At 40.8% G+C, this 24,588-nt stretch overlaps 2 protein-coding genes across 2 annotated transcripts in view; one reads left to right on the plus strand and one right to left on the minus strand.

Moving 5' to 3' along the window:
* Positions 1–8,949, minus strand: part of GUCY2C (guanylate cyclase 2C) — a 70,642-nt gene extending 61,693 nt beyond the window's left edge. Inside the window, exons 1-2 of the mRNA XM_006084275.3 lie at positions 8,870–8,949; positions 7,047–7,453 (exon numbers count right to left, since the gene is read on the minus strand). Of these exons, the coding sequence (XP_006084337.1) occupies positions 7,047–7,263 (217 nt within the window). The 5' untranslated portion in view covers positions 7,264–7,453; positions 8,870–8,949. The remainder of the gene's footprint in view (positions 1–7,046; positions 7,454–8,869) is intronic.
* A 10,900-nt stretch (positions 8,950–19,849) lies between these two features.
* LOC102435386 (histone H2A.J) lies at positions 19,850–20,512 on the plus strand. Its single transcript, XM_006084274.3, has one exon. It carries the CDS (start codon positions 19,951–19,953, stop codon positions 20,335–20,337), a length of 387 nt encoding a protein of 128 aa, XP_006084336.1. The 5' UTR covers positions 19,850–19,950; the 3' UTR covers positions 20,338–20,512.
* Positions 20,513–24,588: the final 4,076 nt, after the last annotated feature.

The raw sequence follows: 24,588 nt of genomic DNA on the forward strand, positions 1-24,588 counted from the left end.
TTATTCTGCTACTATACTTTGTTTAGTAAGATATCTAAATAAGAGACGACAGCATTTTGTTCATTCAGACTAGCCAAATAGGAGAGGTCGGTGTGATAAGACCAGTCAGGGAAAGTTAATGGAAGATGCAGGGTCAGTGACTCATGTGCCAGCCCTTTATACCTTTTATCTTATTGATTCTCATAAAAATAGGGAGAATACAAGGCACATGAAGCCAGGAGAATAGTCTGAGTGAGGCTGTGGTGGACCTAGTGGAATGGGAGAATGCATGTGGGGAGGAGTAGAAATTTGGGGTAGAGAAAGTCTAGGAAAGTAGCAAGAGGAGTCAGGAAATGGCAGCCAGTGCACAGTCACATGATGAAAACGGGGCATTGGGAAGATAGCCACACGTTCCCTGTTAATGTATAAGACAGCTCTTACACCTCAACTACCTGTTGCTATGAGGGACACTAAAGATGATCCACTCAAAAATCCTAGGTTCAAGGCAGCCCATGATGGGCATGGCAAAATCCAGGCTTTTACTGTACAGGGTCTGGGAGAAGGGGAACCAATGTCTATTGAGTGTGATCTTGTACAAGTGATTTCACCTCTGGGGCCCCAGTTTCTCACCCATTTATTCATAGATTAGAACTGGATGATCTCTGTCATTATATGCCTAGCGTTGGGCTATGGATTTTTGCATGCATTCTTTCACTAAATTCTCTCCTGAATCCTATGAGATTAATTAATAATTTACCTTCCTAATTTAAAAATGAGAAGACAGAGGTCCATAGAAGTTGATTAATTTGCATAAGAAGTGAAGCTGGGTTTTGAGCCAAGGACACTCTGACTCCAGATTCTGCTGTAGAAAAGTAGTTCTCAAAGTGTGGGGCCATTGACTCCTGAGGTACCTGGAGACTCTTTCAGGAGGTCCAGGGGGTCAAAACTATTTGCATAATTATATTAAGACATTTTTGCTTTTTTTCCCCACTCCCCTTCATTCTTGATTATATAGTGAGAGGTTTCCAGAGACTACGTAAAGTGTATTATGATAAGACACTAGTGCCCTGGTGCATGGATTCATGCACATGGAAAGGAAATTAATTAGACGGTGGCTGGTGGGGCAGGACTGGGCAAGATGGGCTGGGCATGCCCTGAAGCCAATCTCCCGCGGTCCCTCCCTGGAAGGCTGCACCTGGGTGGCACCATGGCTCGAAGGGTGTCTACTGAGTGAGCAGGGTCCCTCTGGAAGGTGGGCTGCAGTGATCGGGCCGAAACCAGCTCTCCGACATCCCCCAAGGGGTACTGGATTGCGAGAGGGCGGTTCTCGGGTGACACATCCTGGAATTGGGTTCCCTCCACTCTGGTTCAGGGTGCGTCACCCAAGAACTGCCAAGTCACTGCAGCTTGGCAGCTCCTGCATTGAGCGTCTGCCCCCTGGTGGTCACTGTGTGTCATAGCTATTGGTTGGAGCATCTGCCCCCTGGTGGTCATTGTGCATCATAGCTACCGGTTGGACGGTTGGATGGTTGCTTAGCCTTTTATATATATAGATTAAGTGCAGAAGCAGATATAAAAATCCAACCATTTTCTATGAAGCCTGACATTAAAGATTTACAAAAATGTAAATCAAAACTACTTTCCCACCTACTTTTATTTTTTTGTTTTGATAAATATAGGTTTTCCTTACTAAGAAATATTATCTATGTTAACTGATAAAGTATCTATAGTTGTTATTTAAATGAATTGATAGGCAAATATTTAAAACATTTCTGTTTTGAGGTACAATAATCAAAACATCATCGTCTTGGCAGAGAAACAGATATGCAGATCAATGGAACAAAATAGAGAGCCCAGCTATAAAAACACATGCATATGAACAGATAATTTTTGACAAAGGAGCCATAAACACACAATAGAGTAAAGATAGTCTCTTCAATAAATGGTGCTGGGAAAACTGGAAAGCCACATGTAAACAAATGAAACTGGATTACAGTTTGTCCCCATGTATAAAAATTAATTTAAAATAGATCAAAGACCTAGTATAAGACTTGAAGCAATAGGTTACATAAAAGAAAATATAGGGACCAAACTTATCGACCTTGGTCATGGAGAACATTTTATGAACTTGACCCCAAAAGCAAGGGAAGTAAAGGCAAAAAATAAATGAATGGGACTATATCAAACTAAAAAGCTCCTACACAGCAAAAGAAACTGACAACAAAGCAAAGAGGCAGCCAACCAGATGGAAGATGATATTTGCAAACAGTAGCTCTGACAAAGGTTTAATTTCCAAAATATATAAAGAACTTGTAAAACTCAACACCAAACAAACAACCCAATCAAAAAGTGGGCAGAGAACCTAAAAATACACTTCACCCAAGAAGACATATAAATAGCCAATAGATATATGAAAAGCTGTTCAACCTCATTGGCAACTAGGGAAATGCAAATAAAAACTATAATGAGATACCATCTCAGACCTGTTAGAGTGGCCATTATCAATAAGACAAGCAATAACAAGTGTTGGAGAGGTTGTGGAAACAAGGAAACTCATCCACTGCTGGTGGGAATGTAGACTGGTACAACCACTATGGAAAGCAGTCTGGCTATTCCTCAAAAAATTAAGAATAGAGCTATCATACGACCCAGCAATTCTTCTCCTGGGTATATACCCGAAAAACTCGAAATCATGTATTCCCAAAGATATATGTGCCCCTATATTCATTGCAGCATTATTCACAGTGGCCAAGACATGAAAACAACCAAAGTGTCCCACTAATAGCGGGTTAGATAAAGAGGATGTGGTGCATGTACACAATGGAATCTAGCCCTCCATAAGAAAGAATGAATTACTACCATTTACAACAACATGGATGGACCTTGAGAACATTATGCTAAGTGAAATAAGTCAGCCAGAAAAAGCTAAGAACTATATGAATTCACTCATATGTGGAATATAAAACTGAAACTCATGAACACAAACAGCAGTGTGGTGATTGCCAGAGGGAATGGGGTGGAAGGAGAAGGAGGTCCTAATATAAGGTGACAGGAGAAGATTTGACTGTGGGTGGTGGGCACAGGGTGCAATATACAGATCTTGTAACCTAGCAACCCATACCCGAAACCTATATGTTCATGTTGACCAATGTCATCCCAATAAATTTAATAAATAAAAATAAAATAAAATAAATTTTAAAATATCCTCAGGTGATGATTAAGAAAAAAGTGATAATAAAATAAAATTTAAAAAGAATAAAAACATAAAAATAAAACATTTCTGCTTTAAGTTCCAGTACAGTAAATGCTGATAAATGTATCTGCATAAACAAAGCTCTTCAGATTTCACAATTATTTTTCAGAGTGTAAAGAGGTCTTGAGACCAAAAACTTTGAGAGCTACTCCTATAGAACATACTGTAGTATGGTGCTACTTCTCAACATTTTATGGTTACGTGAACTATTTTTGGTTTTTTATCCCTTTGATCACCGTAAATTCCAAATGATCTCTCAAGAATATACTGAACATTTTTCAGACAATGGAAAGACGTCTATGGAATGACAATTCAAAGCTTAACTTTTAAAATAAGCAATTACCCCAAGCACTATTTTTCATTCCTCTCTGGCCTGCTCTCTCACCATACCATGGAATCTCAGTCCTGGGAGAATGAGTGGAATGCAATAAAATTCAGGGTGATCTCAGAACCTTCTATCTCCTATCCAGGGCTTTCAGGATGGGGTTGTACCAAAGTGAATCTGCATATAGTGTCTGAGTCTAGGGGCATGACAGCACATGCAGGGCATGGGCCTGGTGCGTTTAGCTATGGTACATACACACTTGAGGAGTTAATGTCCTAAGGTTGAAGCAATCTTTTTTCATCAAATCCTACCTAGTCTTCAAATGCACAAAGGTTTTCTAAGTACTAGGAGAAAATATTGCGGTCTTTCATTTACACATCACCCACAACATTTAAATTTCTTCTATTTAGCTCTTCATTATATTGTATTAGATTTTTTCCAAATAATAATGCTCAATATGTTTAAAACAATGAACCTATCTTTTCCTCACAACTTGCACTTGTTGACTTTATTATACATCAACACTCATCCAACAAAATGCATCATCAAGTGCAAAAATTCGGCCATCATTGTTTATTCTTCCTTCCCCCTAAAATTTTCCACTCATTTAATCTATTTTACAACTTCACCATTAATAACTCTGTTTTACAAATGAGATGAGTGAAACTTCAAGAGAATAAATAACTCATTAGTAAATGATGGAGCAGGAATTCAAATTCAGGTTATATGAGTTCAGAGATTAATATCTTACCAATAAACTTTACTGTTTATTTCATATGACTGGTAACTTGCTCTCCTAATATCAGCAGTAGCCTAGCAACAACTACAACATTAACATCTTCAAGAACAACAATAAGTAGCCCTGCCAGAGTGGTTCAGTTCATTGGACGTTGTTCTGTGCTGGGAAAGGTTGCCCGCAACTGATCAATGTCTCTCTCTCACATTGATGTCTCTCTCTCTCTCTCTCTCTCTCTCTCTCTCTCTTCCTCCCTCTCCCTTCTCTCTAAGCATGCCCTCAGGTGAAGATTAAAAAAAAAAGAGTAAGTAACAGTAATAAAAACAACTGCCACTTACTGAGTTCTTATTATTTTCAGTCAGTGTATTGCATAATTTATATGAATTTTCTCATTTAATTCACACCATAGCCATATGAGGTAACTGCTATCTATTGCAATTTTATAGGTGAGAGAATGAGGCTCAGAAAACTTAAATAATTTGCTTGAGGTCACTGGTAATAAATGGTTGCATAAAAGGCAAGAATATGAACCAAGGCCTGTTTGATTCCAAATCTCTACCTCTCACCATAATGTTCCACTGTCTTATTTTTGTTTGTTTGTTTTGTTTTGTTAATCCTCACAAAGGATATTTTTCCATTGATTTTTAGAGAGAGTGGAAGGGAGGGGGTGAGAGAGACAAACATGTATTGAAAGAGACACAGTGATTGGTTGCCTCCTGCACGCACCCCAACCAGGAATGGAGCCTGAAACTAAGGTACATGCCCTTGACTGGAATTGAACCTGGGACCCTTCAGTCCACCAACTAACGTTCTATCCATTGAGCCAAACTGGCTAGAGCTGCACTGCCTTGTTTTAATGAGAAAGTTCGTGGTGGGTAAAGATCTTACAGTGGCAAGATTCACTCTTTGGAATTAGACGGATATGAGTGTGAAACTCATTTCAAACAGACAATCTGTATGACTTAAGCAAAGTTATTAAACCTTCATTGTGAAAGTGTCAACAATGCCAGTCTAACAGAGCTGTGATTACAAAGGTTACATATCTTACCCAGCCCAGGAGAGGTATTCCGTAAACAAGGAAAACAAGGTTCGGAGAGAAGAAGAGAAATCACTCATCCAGGATCACACAGAGAGAAAGCTCTGAGAAAGGGACTCCAATCCAGGTCTTCAGACTTTAAATAAAATGTTCTTCCCATTACTACACACTGCCTCAGTAAATAGGGAATTTTATGAAATGACCTCTTAGTTTCTCTATTTATATCTGAATCCAGCCTCAGACTGGATTGAAGAAACGTATATTGCAGAGAAAAAGAACTTTTTACACACTTGTATAATATCTGTTGGTATTTTTACCAGACAATTTTAAATAGAGAAGATTAAGACATACCCTCCTCAAAACCATCAATAACCATGGAGATGCATCAAATTGCATTGACTCAGTAATTATACTTCCAGCAATCTAGTCTCAAAGAATGAAAAAAAAAAACTATATACATGAAAATGTTTAGTGTAGTCTTTTTTTAGTGTAGTCTTTTAAAATAATTATGCAAAATTAAAAATAATAAAATATCTTACATTATTATTAAACTAGAGGCCCGATGCACGAAATTCAGGCAAGGGGCTTGGGCCTCACAGCCCTGCCTGCCTTGCCAGCCCTCACAGCCCCAGTTGCCTCGGCCAGCCCTCCCACCCCCTGCTTCGTCAGGAAGGTCGCCCGGAAGGTCGTCTGGATGGTTGTTCTGCTGTTCGGTCTAATTAGCATATTAGCTCTTTATTATATAGGATGATTTGGGAGAATATCTACTCCAAAGGATATTACACATCTATTCTCGGGATGCTAGGAAGATTATGCAGTTATAGGAAAGTCACTTCTAGAATGATGTAACGTGAAATCAGAAGGCTAAAAAATTGTTTCTATGTGATCCCAAACATGTTCTTAAAAAACAAGAAACTGAGAAGCATATAAATATCCAGGCTGCTAGAAATGATCAGTGGTGATTTTTTCCTTATATTTTACCTAATATTTTATTCTACATATTTTATCTAATGTTATAAAGTTTATTTTAATAATTAAAAGATACAATGAAGAACTGCAACACTAAATTCTATTGGAAATTTATTATATTAACTATGTTTTATTATAATAGCCACCAGAGAAGTAAAGAGTGAACAGATGAATTAAAAATCCCAGAAAAAGATTCAGCATCTGTATGAATTTTACTCCCTAATTTATCTTCTTGACTGGAAACCCTAGGAAATCTCAGGTCCAGACCAAATTTTGTTCCTGAGCAGTTGCAGGAGGAAACATGATGCCTCTCCGAAAATGAGAAATAAATCCGGTTTTTATTGAAATGCTATCTGGGGCATTTCACTGCTGCGAACACCTGGCATCCCCTGAGTCAGGCCACCCCCAGAGCAAGGTAGATTATGAGTGAAGTCTAGCAATCTAGTCTCAAAGACTAAAAAAAAACCCAAAAAACAACTATATACATGAAAAGGCTTGGTGTAGTCTTTTAAAAACAATTATGCAACAGTAAAAATAACATAATATCTTACAACAGGGAATTATTAAATGTGGTCGGACTCAAATCCTTCTGTCTGAGAATCTACTGCCTTGAAATAAAAAGGGGTTGTGGGACAGGCCCTTAGAAAAGGTTGGTGATCAGGCAAAGAACACAAGATCTTCACTTAGCAATCCTTTGATCCCAGAGGTTGTAACAGGGAGGAGGAGGATTCTGTTACCATATCCTTACCATGATCGTTTAGACGCTGATTCACGATTTTCACTCCCTGTCTCACTGCACGTTCCAACTTTGCCGGGGGCTCTTGGAAGGCTGAGTTTTTCATTATCAGGACGCTGATCTCGTAGATGCCATTGTTGCATTTCTGAATCACCTCGTTGTGGAGACACATCAGCCCTGGACAGAGGAGCAGTAACCACAGAGTCAAGCCCAACAGTGGTTTCTTCATGACCTCGCTCACCTCAGAACCATACTCCTTGTGCTCAGTTGCTTTACTCTGGGCTTTTAGGGAGACAGGAGCTCCAGCTGGACAGCCTCTAGCTAGGTCCCTCGGTCTGCTCTGCCGCACGTTCCTTTCTGGTCAGACCCCACTGGTCACATGGGCCATGGAATACAGCCTGCTCGCCAGTAATAAGCAGCTACATTATGGTAGGAGATAAACCAAAGTTCACTTTTTGTGTTTGCTCACAGAAAGGTCAGAGTTATAAACGGAGATTACCTGGGCCTCACCCAATAAAAATACATCAATTTATGACACGTCACTGGGAAGAGGGAAGTATAGTATGTACATAAAAAGTTTTGTAATGTGGAAAAAAAAAGTCAAAAGGCTTAACAAAAGTACAAATATGATGGACTATTAGTGTTTAGGTTATAACTGTGCATTGAAACTGAATCCTTAACTAGGAAGAACTGTTTTTCAGCCACTCAGTTGGCAACTATTTATTGAGACCTGACTATGTGTTGGGTATTGGCAAAACACTGGGCATACAGATATGAATGATATGGGCGCATTAATGTCCTTATGATACATGCATTCTAGTAGGGCCAATAAACATTAAACAAATCTTATGAATAAATTCAACAATGAAAAAAGTGCAAAATGTTGTGGGAGCATATGACAGATTAACCTAATCTATTCTAGAAAGTCAAGGAAGCCTTCCTGGGAAAGCATTCTTTAAGTTGAACCCTGCAGGATCCATAGGAATGCAAGAAAGGGCATGTGAGGGAGGGAGACAGCTTGTGCAAAGGCCCAGATATGGGAAGTGGTATGGATGTTTGAAGAACTGAAAGAGGTACAGAATGGCTGGCATGGAGAGAGGTATGAGTCCAGTGGCAATAAAAGATGCCAGAGGAGTAGTCGGGTAGGCCATGGGGTTTCCTGTAAGCCATTAAGGATTTGGAACTTAAGGATAAGAATCAAGACAAGGATGTGATCAGATGAAATTTGTAAAGTGGTCTTGAAGAGGTCTTAGGCTACTAAGGGACGATTAACTTGGAGAGAGGCAGGAGTGAGGACATGGAGCAAGTCAGGAGGCTGTTTCTATGGTCCAATCCAGAGGTAAAGGAGGTCTGGATGAGGGCAGTGGCAGTGGAGATGGGATCAAGAGACAGCTATAAGGTAAAATGGGTTAGACTTGATATTGTATTAGATTTGGGGCATTGGAGTCAGAGAAGAGTCAATGGTGACTGCCGATATGCTCAGCTGTGTAGATGGGAAAACTGTGGACTACGTTCTAGAATTCCGCAAAAGGAGCAGCTTTGAGGGAGAAGAGCGTGACTTCTGTTTGTGGACATGCTGATTTTAAGGAGACTGTGCAAGTGTGAGAATAGTCGCCATGGAGTTTTGGGAAGAGGACCTGGATCTAAACAGGGCTTTGGGAATAGAGTCACAAGTGTGATATGACTGATCAAAGAATGCCATTGTTTGCATCACTGACTTGATGACCACTTATGGCAAAATTTATGTTCTAAAGTGAGTGACATCAACAAGATGGAGGACTAGGAGGTCCCAGCCTTCATCCCTCCACAAAAACAATAAATTAACAATTACTCACTGATAAAAATAGCTGTGGGAGAGCTTTGGAGTACAACGAAGGAGCCACAGCAACCAGTGGAACACAAAAACCAAGATGGTCCCGCCAGTTTGAAACGCAGTTCTAGGGGGAAGGCAGTGGGATCTCGCCGGTGTCTGACTAGTCCTTTCTCTACCTTGCTTGTTTGAGCTTCAGCAGAATTGGCTGGCAGTAGGGCTGGGAGGAACTCAGGTTTCCCGCCAGTAGAGAACTAGTTTCCGGTGGGCACTTTATTCACACCTGAAATCTAGGATAGCCAGCCATGGACGTGTGGGCGTGACTGCTGCTGTGCACAACACAGTAACCTAGAGTACTTCACCATCAAGGTACTTGAATTGGCAGGAAATGCATCGAATGATTTTTTTAAAAAATTGATTTCAGATAGGAAGGGAGAGGCAGAAAGAAATAGAAACGCCAATGATGAGAGAATCATTGATTGGCTGCCTCTTGCACGCCCCCTACTGGGGACCAAGCCCACAATCCCTGCCTGTGCCCTTGACCAGAATCGAACCTGGTACCTTTCAGTCCTTTCAGTCCGCAGGCGGAGGGTCTATCCACTGAGCCAAACCGGCTAGAGCAATGTGGAAAGATTAATTATTAATTATTATTTATTTATTATTTGTTAATCAATTATTATTTATTTATTATCCCTTGTCATTTGCAACTTGTTATTCATGGAGATACAAGGCTGGTTATTCAAGGCTACGGTTGCTGGTAGTGATGTCATTCTACACATCCACAAATCTGTAATTGGGAAGAAAGGATAACAGAAGATTATGTAAAGGATGCCTGGATTTCTCTTATGTCAGGACTCTAAATTCTCTAACAACTGTCCAGTGTTGGTGATTCCAGTGGACTGTATCTCTGTGAAAAAAGACACAATTTTGCCTTTGTCATTCTATTTGAGCAAGTTGGAAGTTTAATTAGCTTTCCAACTAATCAAATTTCTGCATTCGACTCTTAAATATGTTTAAACATATTTAAGTATTACTGTGGCTTCAAAAAACTATTGATTCTGAAGTAGTGGGTTTTGATTGAGTTGACTGTTTTGTTTGTTTGTTTGTTTTTAAACACTGGATTTCACCTAATGCCAGATAGTCGGGTGACTAAAAGGCTTTGGTGTTGCTGAGCACTCAAATGGGTTTGGATATGAAACCTTCTGAGTTAGGCATAGAGAAACATAAATTGCTTTATATACATGAAAAAAATTTGAAGTTCCCAGAGCCCATCAGGAAGGAGGGAGTGAGGAGGAGAGGTGGAAAGAGAAATAGGGAAAGAAGTGCCAAGATGACAAGAGGCTGGGAGCTACGTAGAAAAAATGGCCAGTGACAAAGGCCTGGTGAGATGGGGGCTGAAGACTTTTAAGAACAATACGAGGTTGCTTGTATTTTCCCTGAGGAAGGAATGCCTTACTTCATCTGTACAACAGCTATTTATTGAGTGCCCTCTACTTGTTCTCAGCGTCTGAGTTATAACATGAATGAACACATTTCTGCCTTCATAATTGTATTCTACTGGGAATTTAAAACTGATGAAACTGGTCAACTCTTCCCAAATATTCAGTCAACTGTGCGCCATATACAACTTGCCTAATTTGTGGGAAGTATGGAAAGATGCTCAGTCTGTGTCAGATTGGGGGAGGAGGGGAAGGAGGTGGGGAGACAGGAACGGGATGGCTAGAAGCAGGAGTTTCAAGACAGAGAGATCGTGGTAACACAAGACTTCAGGATTTGAAGGAAGATTGGGGAGGATTTTTGGACTTTGTACAAGTATGTAATGAGATTCAATGTAATCTTATCTAGAGCACAAAGTAGGGTGACCCTAATAACCCCAAACCGCTATTGTAGACTAGGGCTGCATATCTAGATCTAGGATGCTTCCGAACTAACAGGTTTGTTTTTTTTCCTTAAGATACCTATTTCCTGGAGTCTTCCCCTTCCTCAAGAGAAACGATGTTTAATCCCTGAGCAAAGTCTTCCTCTCCTTCCTTCCCCAGTCCCTTTTGTACAGTATTCCTATGTGCTCAGGAAGAGCTGGAGGAGGTGATGGTCATGCACTTGCCAGAGGTCGCTGGAAATCTGTTAAGTTTCCTAGAGACCCTTGGGTTCGCTCTTCTGTCCAGGTGGCTGTGTTTAGATGCGATGGGAAGTATGGGTTGGAGACAGTAGTAATGTATCTCAGCTGTAATAAAGTTCCTTGTGCTCTGGAAACAGAAGCAAACAGGCAGGCAGTCCATTCCCTATTGTCAAAGAGTGGTTAGTGGGGCCGATAGTTCAATCCTGAAAAATGAACTCTGTTTTCTTGAGCCAGATATTACTCTTGTGTGTATGTGTTGTTGTTGTTGTTTTATTTTCCTTCTGGGAGGGCTGAAGGATTACTTCCTCATACTGTAGTTATCTAGATTAAAACGATAGCTTGGGAAAGAAGGAAAGAGGACAGTGATATCAGTTCCTTGGAGTGCAAACTCCTCCTGAATGGAGTAAGTGTCAGTGCTGTTTATTGAAACATCCTTAGCAGGTAGTTGGAAAGGCAGGGCACGCATTTGATATGATATGTATACATTAATGAATTAAAGAACTGAATGGTATACCTTGAGATAAAGAAGAGCTTGAGTTTCCAGAAGGCAGTTGGATATTCTTAAACAAAAAACAAAACACACAAAACTTGGAGTTAGATTTGAATCTCATTTTAGCTGTTTGCTAAGCATATGGACTTGGGTAGATGACCTAAATTTGCTGATGTTCAGTTTTCTTATTTCTAAAATAAATTTAGTTTCTGTTCTAGCCAATAACCTGCGCTGCCAGCCTTGTTGGAGTTTGGACATGGGTAGATGTGTCAGATGATGGATAGGATTTGCCCAAATGATATCCACTTATCTGGGGTTGAAAAGCCACATTGGAGGCAATTCATTCTTAGGGAAAAACCAAGCATTGCACTGTGGAAGTTAAGTGCCCCATTACTTAAATCTGTCTCCAGTCCAGCCCATCTATGCATGTCTTAGTTCAAGGGAGAAAAAGATCTGGAACAATAACTGAAAGAACAACCCAGCGGATTAGTAAGTTGTAGACATCACTGCCTAGGAGTCCTCTGACAGGTTTCATCACATTAAGGAGAGGGATATGGTTCCCCACTTGGTCAAAGATTGACACCCTGTGCTGGCACTGTGAGGGTCCTCCGCGGTGGTGCCAAGGCCTGCTGGCGCGGTGGCAGCACCCAGGGGGCAGGGATAGGACTGCAGAATATTAACACATTGTACCTGCCGGGGAGCAGAACCTGCCGGAGACCCTCATGCTCAGTGGGCGCATACCAGTACCCAGTACAAGTAGGTTTAATGGACACTATTTGACATGCCTAGTAACTTCTAGAAATACATGCTCACAGGAGCAACAGCAAGTGAAAGTTAAGTTACTCCTGTTGCTGTGAACTTTGCAGATCCCCGTGTGGGGAAGTTGGGGTTAATGAAAATAGAAAATGGTCTTATAAAGTTCCTGGTACCCAGTAACTGATCAACAACTGTTAATTATTGTTATTCCTTGATGCCATTCTCTAAACAGCAGCATCGATTACTCCTTCCTTAGTGCATAGTAGGTATGTCTTTTCTAATTTTTTAATTGAGAAATTATTTACTGAAATTAATTTAACTGAAAAAACGTAAGCATATGCTAATATTACTATTTTAGAAAAGAATGATAGTGGAAGAAATTTTAGCTGCATTCAAGAAATAATTATATATACCTGAAACCTATATAATTTTACTAACTAATAAATTCAATAAATTCAATAAAAATAATTATATGGCTAAATGTAATTTAAAAATTACCCCTAACACAAATATTTGGAATCTACCACAGGAAAAAAAATTTAAAATACATTTATTTAGATATACTTCTTTATTGTCTGAAACATATTTATAGTGAGTCAGTACGATATATCTGAAAGAAAAAAAAACAAGTTCTGAAATGTAGAGTTGGTAGAGATATTCCTTTTCACATTATGTATAAGTTAGAAAAAATTCATTTTTCAAATGCTTAAAAGGTGGCAAAATTATTTGAAGGATGAACAAATGTCTAAAAAATAGGATTAGAATTAAACTGATAAAAAGACAAGGGGAAGAAAAGTTTTCTTAGTCCTTCAAAATTGCAAAAACTGCCTAAAGACACATTATATGAAATGTATTAAATGGAACTACGTTCCACACATATCACTTTTCTTTTAAAAATTGACTTTGTAGTTATCGTTTTGTATTTTGGACACAAGACTTTTTTTCAGGCCTCAAACGTCTTTATAAGCTTTTAAACCCTCAGAGAAAGAGGCATGATGGAAATACCCTAATAAGTAAGGATGTAAAATAGTGGGGGGGAAAAGCCAAGCCCATTCACAGGTTGCACCCACAACATCCCTGTGAAATAAAAATCGAGAGGATTTAAATTAAGGCATCTGCCAGAAAAGCAGAAGTTAATAAAAGGCAACAAAACGAAGTACAGAGCTGTAAATTCATCAGGAAAGATGAATTATCCTGAAGTTGTGAACCGAACGTGGAGGTTAGTGAGAGTCCTTAACAAAAATTTAGAGAGAAAGCTACAAGGTTGAATTGTAACAAACATGAAACTAGCAGGGATAATAACAGTGATGCAAGAGGTTTGAATTCTGTCCGGAGAAAAAGCAGGAAGTCATATCCAGAAGTTTCTGGTGTCAATTTCCCTGTGTCTCATGCTGTGCAACTGCCACTGGGGGTACCTGGTGCTTCTGTTTGGGGACTTTCTGCATGGCTCACGTAGGAAAAACTGGAGACTTCACAACAAAACCGGTTACGCACTTGATCTTGAGAGAAGAATGGTGGGAATAACAAAATAGTTTTAGAGTTTAGTGCTTTTGAGTTTAACTTTAAGAAGGGAGGAAGAGATGACAGCAGTTGAAATGTAAGTTTCAATTTTTCCTCCAGTTGAAGGGTTTCTACAAAGGGTTCTCAGATGAAGACTGTCAACGTAAGAATGTCCAAACCTGTGGAGAATTTTTATAAGAGTTTAGTTGAGGTAAACGGACAGCATGCCGGTGCACAAGATCTCAAAAATGCTTCCCAGGATGACGGTAGTTTTTTTTTATACATTTGGAATTAAGGAGGGAAGGTACAGAAGATGACATGAAGGTGGGAGAAAGCAAGGTAGGGAAATCTCTAGGGTTGGAATACAGGATAGTTCACAAGATCATGGGCCCTGGAGGGTGGTTACGCTTCTGAAGGGTCTGAAATAATTTCCCCTCTCCCCTCTGAGTTCTAGGCTGAGACGCCTGTCATAAAAGACAGATTAACAGAGAAAAATAAACAGAAGTTTATTAACATGGATACCTTACGTAGACAAGGGAGATACCCAGATAAAGAAGTGGCTTAGAATTCAGGGTTAAATACCATCTCAACAGGAAGAGGAGGGGAAGTGTGTACCACTTAGGGAAGAGTAAATTATTTTTATGAAAGATAAATGGGTTCTTAGAAGAACAGATGGGAGGTGTTATAGCTGTGACAAAGTTTATCTGGGTGTGGTGTCAACTTCCAGTCTCCTATCCCTTGATAAGAGTTAATTTTCCCTGGTTAATGAAACTCCCTGGGAGATCTAGTTTTTTTAGGCAGATATGAGGAGTTCAGAGAAAGCCACTCCCTGCATTTATGGTTGTTCTAGTGCCTGCAGCTCAAAATAATCATCATATTAAAGCAGCATATTTGCGGGGGTGGGGAGGGACGTTTATTCTGCTACTCATCTCTGTCTACACTTTTTTCCTAGACTTCATATATAATGGCTTTTTATAATCTCTATATGGTGATTGAACTTAATTTTATATCATGAATCCTGATCTCTTCCTGAACTCCAACTCAAACATCCTACAAATGATATGTGGTGGGTGAAGAATATAACTACTAGAATAGTTTGGCACCACTGCCTTGATTTGTGGCTGAGGTTATAATAGTTTTACCCCACCATTGCTTTTCAATTATTAACACGAATGTCAACGAAGAGGAAAAGGCAAATAACATTTTAGTATTCTTATGAAAATAGTTTGACTTTGCTGACCCCTTAAAATGTCTGGGGACCCTCACCCAACAGGTCTATGGACCACAGTTTGAGAACCATTACTCTACGTGATAATTACCTTGCCACGTTGAAGATCTTATCTCCTCTCACTCCCTGCCTTGCTCACAGTTCCACCCACTTAAGGACATTTTTCTCAGCTGTTCTATCTGCTTTTAACTCCCAGCCACTTGGTGTCTTTATTGTTATCCGATTTCAGCTCAAATGGCACCTCCTAGAGCAGTGATGGCGAACCTATGACACGCATGTCAGAGGTGACACGCGAACTCATTTTTTTGGTTGATTTTTCTTTGTTAAATGGCATTTAAATATATAAAATAAATATCAAAAATATAAGTTTTTTTTTTACTATGGTTGCAATATCAAAAAATTTCTATATGTGACACAGCACCAGAGTTAAGTTAGGGTTTTTCAAAATGCTGACACGCCAAGCTCAAAAGGTTCGCCATCACTGTCCTAGAGGCATTTCTTGTGATCATCCAGTTTAAAGAGCACCTCTTTCCCCCAGTCATTCTCTGTTAGATTGCCCTGCTTTATTTTCTTTATAAAAGTTACCATCATTTGATATTACACTGTTAATTAATTAATTAATTAGCTTGCCCCATTAGAATTTAAGTTCTATGATATCAAGGAATTGTTTTGTCTTACTCATTTCTGTATCTCTATCTCCTAGAAAATAGCAGTCAAAATTCAATAAACATTTATTGAATAAATGGATTTTTTAAAGGACCATGAGGAATTAAAAGAAAAAGTAGATGAGTGGCAGTAATTTAAAAAGTACAAAGACTTATAAGGTGGTTTATTATAGTTTTCCATATTAATCTCCCAATAACCATTAATGTCTCCTGACAATTATTTCCCATTTTTCTCATAATATAACCAGACTTTAATATTCTCTCCACACCAATAGAGAATGTGTACTCTTCTATTTCCCTTTCTTTTTTTAAAATATATTTTTATTGATTTCAGAGAGTAAGGGAGAGGGAGAGAAACATCAATGATGAGAGAGAATCATTGATGGGCTGCCTCTTGCATGACCCCCCAGTGAGGATCGAGCCTGCAACCCGGGCATGTGCCCTTGGCCAAAATCGAACTTGGGCCCTAACCGGTTTGGCTCAGTGGATAGAGCGTCAGCCTGCGGACTCAAGGGTCCCAGGTTCGATTCCGGTCAAGGGCATGTACCTTGGTTGCGGGCACATCCCCAGTAGGGAGTGTGCAGGAGGCAGCTGATCGATGTTTCTCTCTCATCGATGTTTCTAACTCTCTATCCCTCTCCCTTCCTCTCTGTAAAAAAAAAATCAATAAAATATATTTTTTTAAAAATCGAACTGGGGACCTTTCAGGCCGCAGGCCAGTGTTCTATCCACTGAGCCAAACCTGCTAAGGCTCTATTTCCCTTTCTGATTATCAATTACACTTGGATGGAGTGCACAATATTTTAGGATACAGATGAAGAAGCTACAAAGGCACTTAATATAATAATTCTCCTTACTTTAAAAAACAATAATTTCGTCTGGCCAATGTGGGTCAGTGATTGAGCATCGACCCATGAACCAAGAAATTGCCTGTTTGATTCCTGGTCAGGACACATGCCTGGGTTGCAGGCTCAATCCCCAGAATGGGTTGTGCAGGAGGCAGCTGATCAATGTTTCTCTTTCATCAATGTTTCTATCTCTCTATTCCTCTCTCTCTAAAAAATCAATGAAAACATGCTTTAAAAAACAAACAAAAAACTCAATAATTTTTTCTATAGTGTCTTTAGAGAACAGTGTAAAAGTTAAAATCTATGATCAATTTGTAGATATTTGACATCTTTAGTATATTGAGTCTTCTTATTCATGAACATGGTCTGTCCTTTATCCAAATGAAGTTTTCTATTATCAACATAAGTGTATTGTATATAATTTATTAGAATTATTCACAACTACTATATATATATATGTGTGTGTTATTGTAAGTAAACTATAAGTTGTATTTTTAAAATCCCTTATTGTTTATAGAAAGAAACTTATTGTTATTATTTATTTTTATTGTTGAGAATATTACAGATATTCCCCATCTTTTCCCCTTTGCCCCTCTCCACAAGGCTCCCGCCCCACCCAGCCCTTCACTGCACTATTGTCTATGTCCATGGGTTATGCATATATGCATATACATTCTTCGGTTAATCTCTTTCCACCCCCACCCTTTCCCTTCCCTCTGATATCTGTCAGTCTGTTCCATGCTTCCACGTCTCTGGATCTATTTTGTTCATCACTTTACTTTGTTCATTCTATTCTACATATGAGTGATACATGTCTTTCTCTGACTAGCTTATTTCGCTTAGCAAAATAATCTCCAACTCCATCCATGCTGTCTCAAAGGGTAAGAGATCTTTCTTTTTTATAGCTGCATAGTATTCCATTGTATAAATGTACCACAGCTTTTTTATATTGACCTTGTACCTGGCAACCTTGCTAAACTCTTTTAGCATGCACTAATAGTTTATAGCTTAAAAAGTTTTCTGTAAATGAAAACATTTACTGATTACTTTTCTTTTTCCCCCTTTTATTGAATTGTTTTAAATAGGAGTAGAAAGATTGTGCATCTGAGTTTGCTTAGCTGGGGAGTTAAGACAATTTTTATATTCATATCTTTCCTCCTTTCTTATCTACCATTTTTACCTAACAGTATATATCTTATGTTTCTGATTTTATTTTTTACTTATTTTTAAAAAATATTTTTTTATTGCCCTAGCTGGTTTGGCTCAGTGGATACATCATCAGCCTGTGGACTGAAGGGTCCTGGGTTTGATTCTGGTCAAGGGCACATGCCCGGGTTGCAGGCTCGATCCCTAGCAGGGGGTGTGCAGGAGGCAGCTGATCAATGATTCTCTCTCATCATTGATGCTTCTATCACTCTCTCCCTCTCTCTTCCTCTCTGAAATCAATTAAATATATATATTTAAACCTTGGGCTAATCCTTGGCTCCTCTTTTTTTAATTTCATTTTTAAGATATATATATATATATTTCTTTATTTATTGATTAAGGTATTACATATGTGTCCTTATCCCCTCATTGCCCCCCCTTCCCGCTCATGCCCTCACCCCCCTGGTGTCTGTGTCCATTGGTTATGCTTATATACATGCACACAAGTCCTTTGGTTGAACTCTCCCCTTTACCCCCACCCTCCCCTGCCTTCCCTCTGATGATATATATATATATATATATATATATATATATATATATATATATATATATATATAAAAAACCTTGGGCTCATCCTTGGCTCCTCTTTTAAAAATATATATATATATATATTTTAATTGATTTCAGAGAGGAAGGGAGAGGGAGAGAGAGTTAGAAACATCAATGATGAGAGAGAATCATTGATCGGCTGCCTTCCACGCCCCCTACTGGGGATCATTTGGCTTTGCCATCCATGTTTTGAGTGATATTGGTTTGTAATTTACCTTTATAACACGAGAAAAGGTTTTGGTGTCAAGTTTGTACTAATTTCTAACATAAATTGCGGAGTAGTGTTTTATTTTTCTTCTATTCTTTGGAAGAGTTTGTATAAGATTGAAGCCATCTGTTCTTCAATTTTTTAAACAAACACAAAAGTGTAAAAATTACAAAAGGAAAGCTAATCTTTTCCTCCTGCATTAGAATTAAGAAGTTCTATTCCTTAGTATAATATAAAGAGAGTGAAAATATAACTAAGAGATCATTGTAATATGTCTAATTGGCAAAGGACTAACATGTGCAGATTACCTTAAAATTTCTACAAATCACTAAGAAACAATCAAATATAAAAATGATCTACATAATTTCATCCTAATTATTGTTCCACTTATCCTATGTAGATAATAATTTTATTAATTTCATTTAAATCACTCCAAGTGTAGTATTTAATCTTGTAGATTTTTATTGTTTATTTAAGCAGTTTCTTATTTTATGAATATGGATTTTCCCTAATTTTTTGCTATTTTTAAATATTGCTACAGGCGCTCTCCCTCCCAGGAGCACACATACACCCCCTTTCTTTTCCTTTTTCTTCTTCTCACCCTCCCCCCCACCCCACCCCCAGGCACTTTACCATTGGTTTCCTCACTCCAAAGCTCCAAGGACCCAGAGTCATCTGATCTAGTTCACGTTCAGATGGACAACTCCATAGGAAGCTTCACTTCGAGCCAGTTGGGTAGTCAGCTGGAGCCTTTGGGTTTGCAGGAAGCAAGGCGCTTGTTTAAACAACAGGCAACGTACCCAGGACTGGGCCGGCCGAATTCGGTAGAGAGTTTGTGATTTCGCTTGAGGACCAGTGTTGTCCACCAGTGCAGGCTCTACCTGGCTAGGACGCTGGGTGATGTGAGAAACTCCGCTTACGGGGCACAGCGACGTCTGACACACCGTGCGCGACCTCAAGGGACATTTACTTCTTGAGCTCTTTGTACTTATAGAGTATCTCTTCTTCTGGATCTTCCTTAATTGTTCATCCTCACGGGGGATGGGGAGCAAACCCGCAATCCAGGCACAAGCCCTTGACTGGGAATCGAACCTGCGACCCTTCCATTCGGGAAGTGGGGGGGAGAAAGAGAGAGGGAGGAATGCTCTAACCACTGAGCCACCGGCCAGGGCAAAACCTTAAGACTTCATTTTGCTGAGTGGGAGCGTGGACTTTGAAATCTCGGGACCCAATGCCTTCAGAGGAGCCCCCAAGGCAGACCCTTCCCACGGACGGCTATGTAAATCAGAACTGAGGTTCGCTCTTCTGATTGGGGAGAACTGGAGAAGGCGGTCCCCCTGCCAGCGCGTTCATTGGGAGCGGGGCCTGCCTATCACCGGTAACCGGAGCCGAGAGCGTCGCGGCGGCCAATGGGAAGGCGCTGCCGGGCGGCCGCCAAGTGCCGGTGGAGGCAGTTCCGGGTGCGGCGTCGCGCGCCCAGACCCCGACGGGACCGCGGCTTTCCTGCGCCCGGTGGAGAGTTAGGCGAGAGGCGGACATGTCTGGTCGCGGAAAGCAGGGCGGCAAAGTGCGGGCCAAGGCCAAGTCCCGGTCCTCCCGCGCGGGCCTGCAGTTCCCGGTGGGCCGCGTGCACCGGCTGCTGCGCAAAGGGAACTACGCGGAGCGGGTGGGCGCCGGGGCGCCCGTGTACTGGCGGCGGTGCTGGAGTACTGACGGCGGAGATCCTGGAGCTGCCGGCAACGCCGCGCGCGACAACAAGAAGACCAGGATCATCCCGCGGCACCTGCAGCTCGCCATCCGCAACGACGAGGAGCTGAACAAGCTGCTGGGCAAAGTCACCATCGCGCAGGGCGGCGTCCTGCCCAACATCCAGGCCGTGCTGCTGCCCAAGAAGACGGAGAGTCAGAAGGCGAAGAGCAAGTGACCCCGACGCCGGCACCGGGGAGCCGGCTGCCCGAGCAGAGGCTCCTCTCAGGGCCGCCCCGCAGTGTGTGTGAATATGCCGGATGCCCAGGAGGGTCCCGGCGCCATCTAGCGGGGAGGTGGGCTGCGGAGGGGCCCACCGGGGTCGGGGGCCAATAAAGTCGGTGAAAATCGTGTGGTCGAGAGAGCTGTGTAGTCGCGGGGCCTGCCGCCGGAGAGCTCTGGAGCAGGTACCGGTGGATCGATCGGCTCTGGTCCGCAGGCCACTCTGGAGGCGCTACGGGCGGATCGGGAGACCTGGGGGCACCCCCGGGCCTGGTGGGGCCGAGTTGGGAGCGCTCCCTGATCGCCTTCAGGCAAAGGAGAGGGAGATCTCCGTAGGTGTGGATGCGGCGGGGGCAATTATTTGTATGGCCTCTTCCCACGCTGTAGCTCTCTTGCCCTATCTGGGCAGTTCAGAGACCGGTTCTCGAAAAGAGACGGGGGACCCAGCTGGTCTAGGGTAGGAAGTTGTCTATCCGGTCGTACTTTTCAAAATGTGGAGTAACTTTCCGTCTTGGAAGAAGGACTCTGATGACACAGTGTCAGCTTATATTTTTCTTAGCCTGTTAGCTGTTGTTGGCATGCTTTGGATATCAGGTGTTTTTATACACATGCTTGTGTTCACATTTCTTTAAAATGAAGGAAACACCCAGTATTGTGTGTAATACAGAAGCATGAGTCATGAGGTTGGAAAATTGTTCCCCTGACACTCATGTTGCGTAACAGTGCAACGCCTTTAGTCATGAGTAACATATGCTTATGAGCTTTTAAAATGATTTTCCCAAGTTTCTAGCTTCATAGTGGTCTTGTCTCCATCATATTATACCCCTTTGGAAATGTAGTTAAGTTTGATTTTGCTTTATAACAACAAATAGCCTGCTGGAAATCCCTTTTGCTCTTCCACTGGCCTGAAGTAATGGCCTCAGGCCAACCATGCCTATGTAAGTATGTTATTAAAGCAATGCTTTAATAAACATGTGAGATGCTTGAGAAAAGGTAAGGACAGATGATTTAAGTGCAGGAGCAAACACATCTCAGGTCAAGAATTCACATTTAAAAGTTAAACACTAGCAATCCTATTTTGTCCTTGGTTGGCCCTTCCATTTCATCTTTTTTCCGCAAGCTTCATGCTGGCCCTTAGGGCCCATAACAAAGATCCCAATTTATATTTCACTTCTTTGAATTCATCTTTTCCTGTGAGTCAGGGTTGAAAAGTTCCTGGAAAAAAAAAAAAGGATGTCATCCTTAGTAGTCTTTGGCCCATTTTCCCATATGGACTTTCTCTATTCTTCCCCAGTACTTGCTGAGCATCTCTGTATGCCATGTTCCGTACTAGGTGATGGGTGATGGGAGTACAGCTGTAAATGAAGTCAACTACTCTCTTGGAGTTCACTTGTTTTTCTTGATGACTAAAGACAGTAGAAGGAACAGATGTCAGAGAAAGGATTCGCTGTCAGCTTCTGTTTACAGTACTTGTGTCACTTCACTGCTGTGGACTGAATGTTGGGATTACTTTTCCCATGTGGTCATCTTTGAGGTGTACAAAGGCCAGGCCACACACACTTAGGTTAAGCAGATTATTGCCTCCTAATTCCTGGGGAGATTAGACCCCAAGGGTACCATGCACAGGTTCCAGATGTCCAACTACTTACCCCACTCCTCACCTTTCATCCAGAAGGCTTCCTCATGTAAAATAGTCGTAATACCCCCTTGAGGACTGAGATTGGTCACTTACTACACACATTAGGCATATATTAGGCACTCAGTAAATTAAAAGAAGTACCATTTCCTACAGGATATGAGTTTACCCTTTTAGATTAAAGTATAACTAACCATCACTAATAAGATTTTTTGGTTTTGCTTGAATTTTACTGCCCAATTGTTAGGATAGTTCTCAGGGTTACCACTTTGGGGACATGGTAGGCAGTGGAGAAAAAAAAAAAAATCAAGTGCTGGTTGTGACATTTAAGTCTTCATTTCCTGAAACAGTTGAGGTTTATTACCAACATGGTGAAGAAATAAGGATGAAGGCCATCAAGACATTTATAATAAAAAACACACACCACTTTTCTTTCCCCTCTGAAGATACACAGGAGTCCATGAATTGAACCCTGCTACTTGAAAGGTAAGACAGGCAAGATACAAGGTGCAGTGACTGCCACCCCACCTCCACTTGCCACTGAAATTCTTAGGTTCTCCTGAACTACTTCCCCTGCTGCAAGGTTCAATCAATCCCTCGTCATTTCTGTTTTTGAGGTTTTTTGTTTTTTTTTTAACCCGAATAATTTATTAACTGAAAAATGCATACCTCCTGCCAAGTCAATTCAGCCTGTGACCCTTGGTGAGCAAACGGCTCTTGCCAGTGACCCTTGATGAGCAAACGGCTCTTGCCAATGTATGGTTGCTTATTTAAAAGGCCAATATTTCTTCAAGTACAAGACCATATGGAAGAAATCAGTACAGAAACCGATGGGACCTGAATTCTGATTTTTAATAGATTTGTAATCCACAGTTGTATTTATAGACACATGTAGTCTTTCCTGCAGAGATAAGCCAGTCAGTGGGACAGGCTGTGACTTGGGCAGAACCTATTTGTTTTTCTGCAGGGCCAGCCATGTCTTTGTGTCTCTGAGAACTGGTCTGTTTGGTTTTGTGTGCCTGGAATCAAAAGGTTTCATCTGTCTTCATAATGGCTGATGACTGGCCTACTACATGCAAACTCTTCACAAATCCCCTTTCAGTGGTTGAAAAGTCATATGCCATGGTGTTTAAGAACTCAAGTTCTCTGGAATGAGACAGGTTCAAATACATCCTGTTCCTTACTAGTTGAATGACTTGGGGAATGTTACTCAGTCTCTTTTAACCTCAGTGTCATCTATTAAGTGAGCATAACAATACAGCTTACCTTAGTGCCGTGGTCAGCAAACTGCGGCTCGCGAGCCATATGCGGCTCTTTGGCCCCTTGAGTGTGGCTCTTCCTAAGCCTTAGGAGTACCCTAATTAATAACAATATATCTACCTATATAGTTTAAGTTTAAAAAATTTGGCTCTCAAAAGAAATTTCAGTCGTTGTACTGTTGATATTTGGCTCTGTTGACTAATGAGTTTGCCGACCTCTGCAGTGGATTTTGGAGAGGAGTCAATGAGACAGTGTGAATGAGAGCAATAAGTGTTCCATATAGAACCGTGCTGAGTGAATAGTAACTATTTTTATTTCTTTGGGAAAATGGATTTAGAGTGAGTAGCAGTAGTTGTGGGACCTATTGATATAGTTAAACATGTCGTTCTAACAATCCTGTGACTTTTCTGGTAGAAATCATAAGTTTAGTGGCTGTTTTATTAATTACAGGATGTCCCTAACTCAATCTAAATAGAAAAAGGTGCAATAAATAGTTGACGCTTATGAACCTTAATTTGCATCCCCCCCCCTTCCCCGCCCACGACAATCTAGTTTGGAATTAATGGTTTGTTAAGTCACCATGCAGATTAAAATTGGAACCTGTTTGCTCAACAACTTATTGTGCATGTGTGTTATACCTATGATTGATAACCACTGTCAAGAAAAATGGGGTTATAATACAATAAAAAGATGATTATAATCTAGAAGGCTACATGTAAAGAAAGGGAGATACCTAGGGTGTTGGTATAACAGGGAATAGAGACACCTGTGTCCCTTAGCCTGCTAGGGAGAGTGGCATCTGTGTAAAGTCTAGATTTAAGAGTTAGCCTGACCTGGCAGGGTGTTTTGGGCAGAGAAGCAACATACACAAAGGCATGGGGGTCAAAAGGCAATACCTGCAGCTGGATGTGAATGAATCCAGGGGAAAGGTCTGGTCTGGAGATAAAAATTTGCGAGTCATGATTAAAAATGGTCAGAGTGGACAAAATCATCCAGAGGGCATATATGTATATAGAATATATGTATAGATATGTAAGGGATAGTATAAAAAACGGGATGTGAGGATCTGTGAGATCTAATTGGCAGAGGAAGAGGAGTCACTAAGGAGATGGGAGGACATGGCCTGAAGGACACCAGGAGACAGAGTGTGAAGGGATATTTTTCACCATTTGGATTGCTGCATTCCTTGATAGCCCCTAATTTGCTTATACTTTGACATATAACTAGAAACCTTTCTTTAGAGGTTATTACATTTTCCCACACAGCAAATGCTGACAAGCTGGCTCACTTTACTAATGGCATCGGGATGGA

This window comes from Myotis lucifugus, unplaced genomic scaffold (assembly GCF_000147115.1).
Source record: "Myotis lucifugus unplaced genomic scaffold, Myoluc2.0 scaffold_10, whole genome shotgun sequence".
In the NCBI taxonomy this organism is placed as follows: domain Eukaryota; kingdom Metazoa; phylum Chordata; class Mammalia; order Chiroptera; family Vespertilionidae; genus Myotis; species Myotis lucifugus.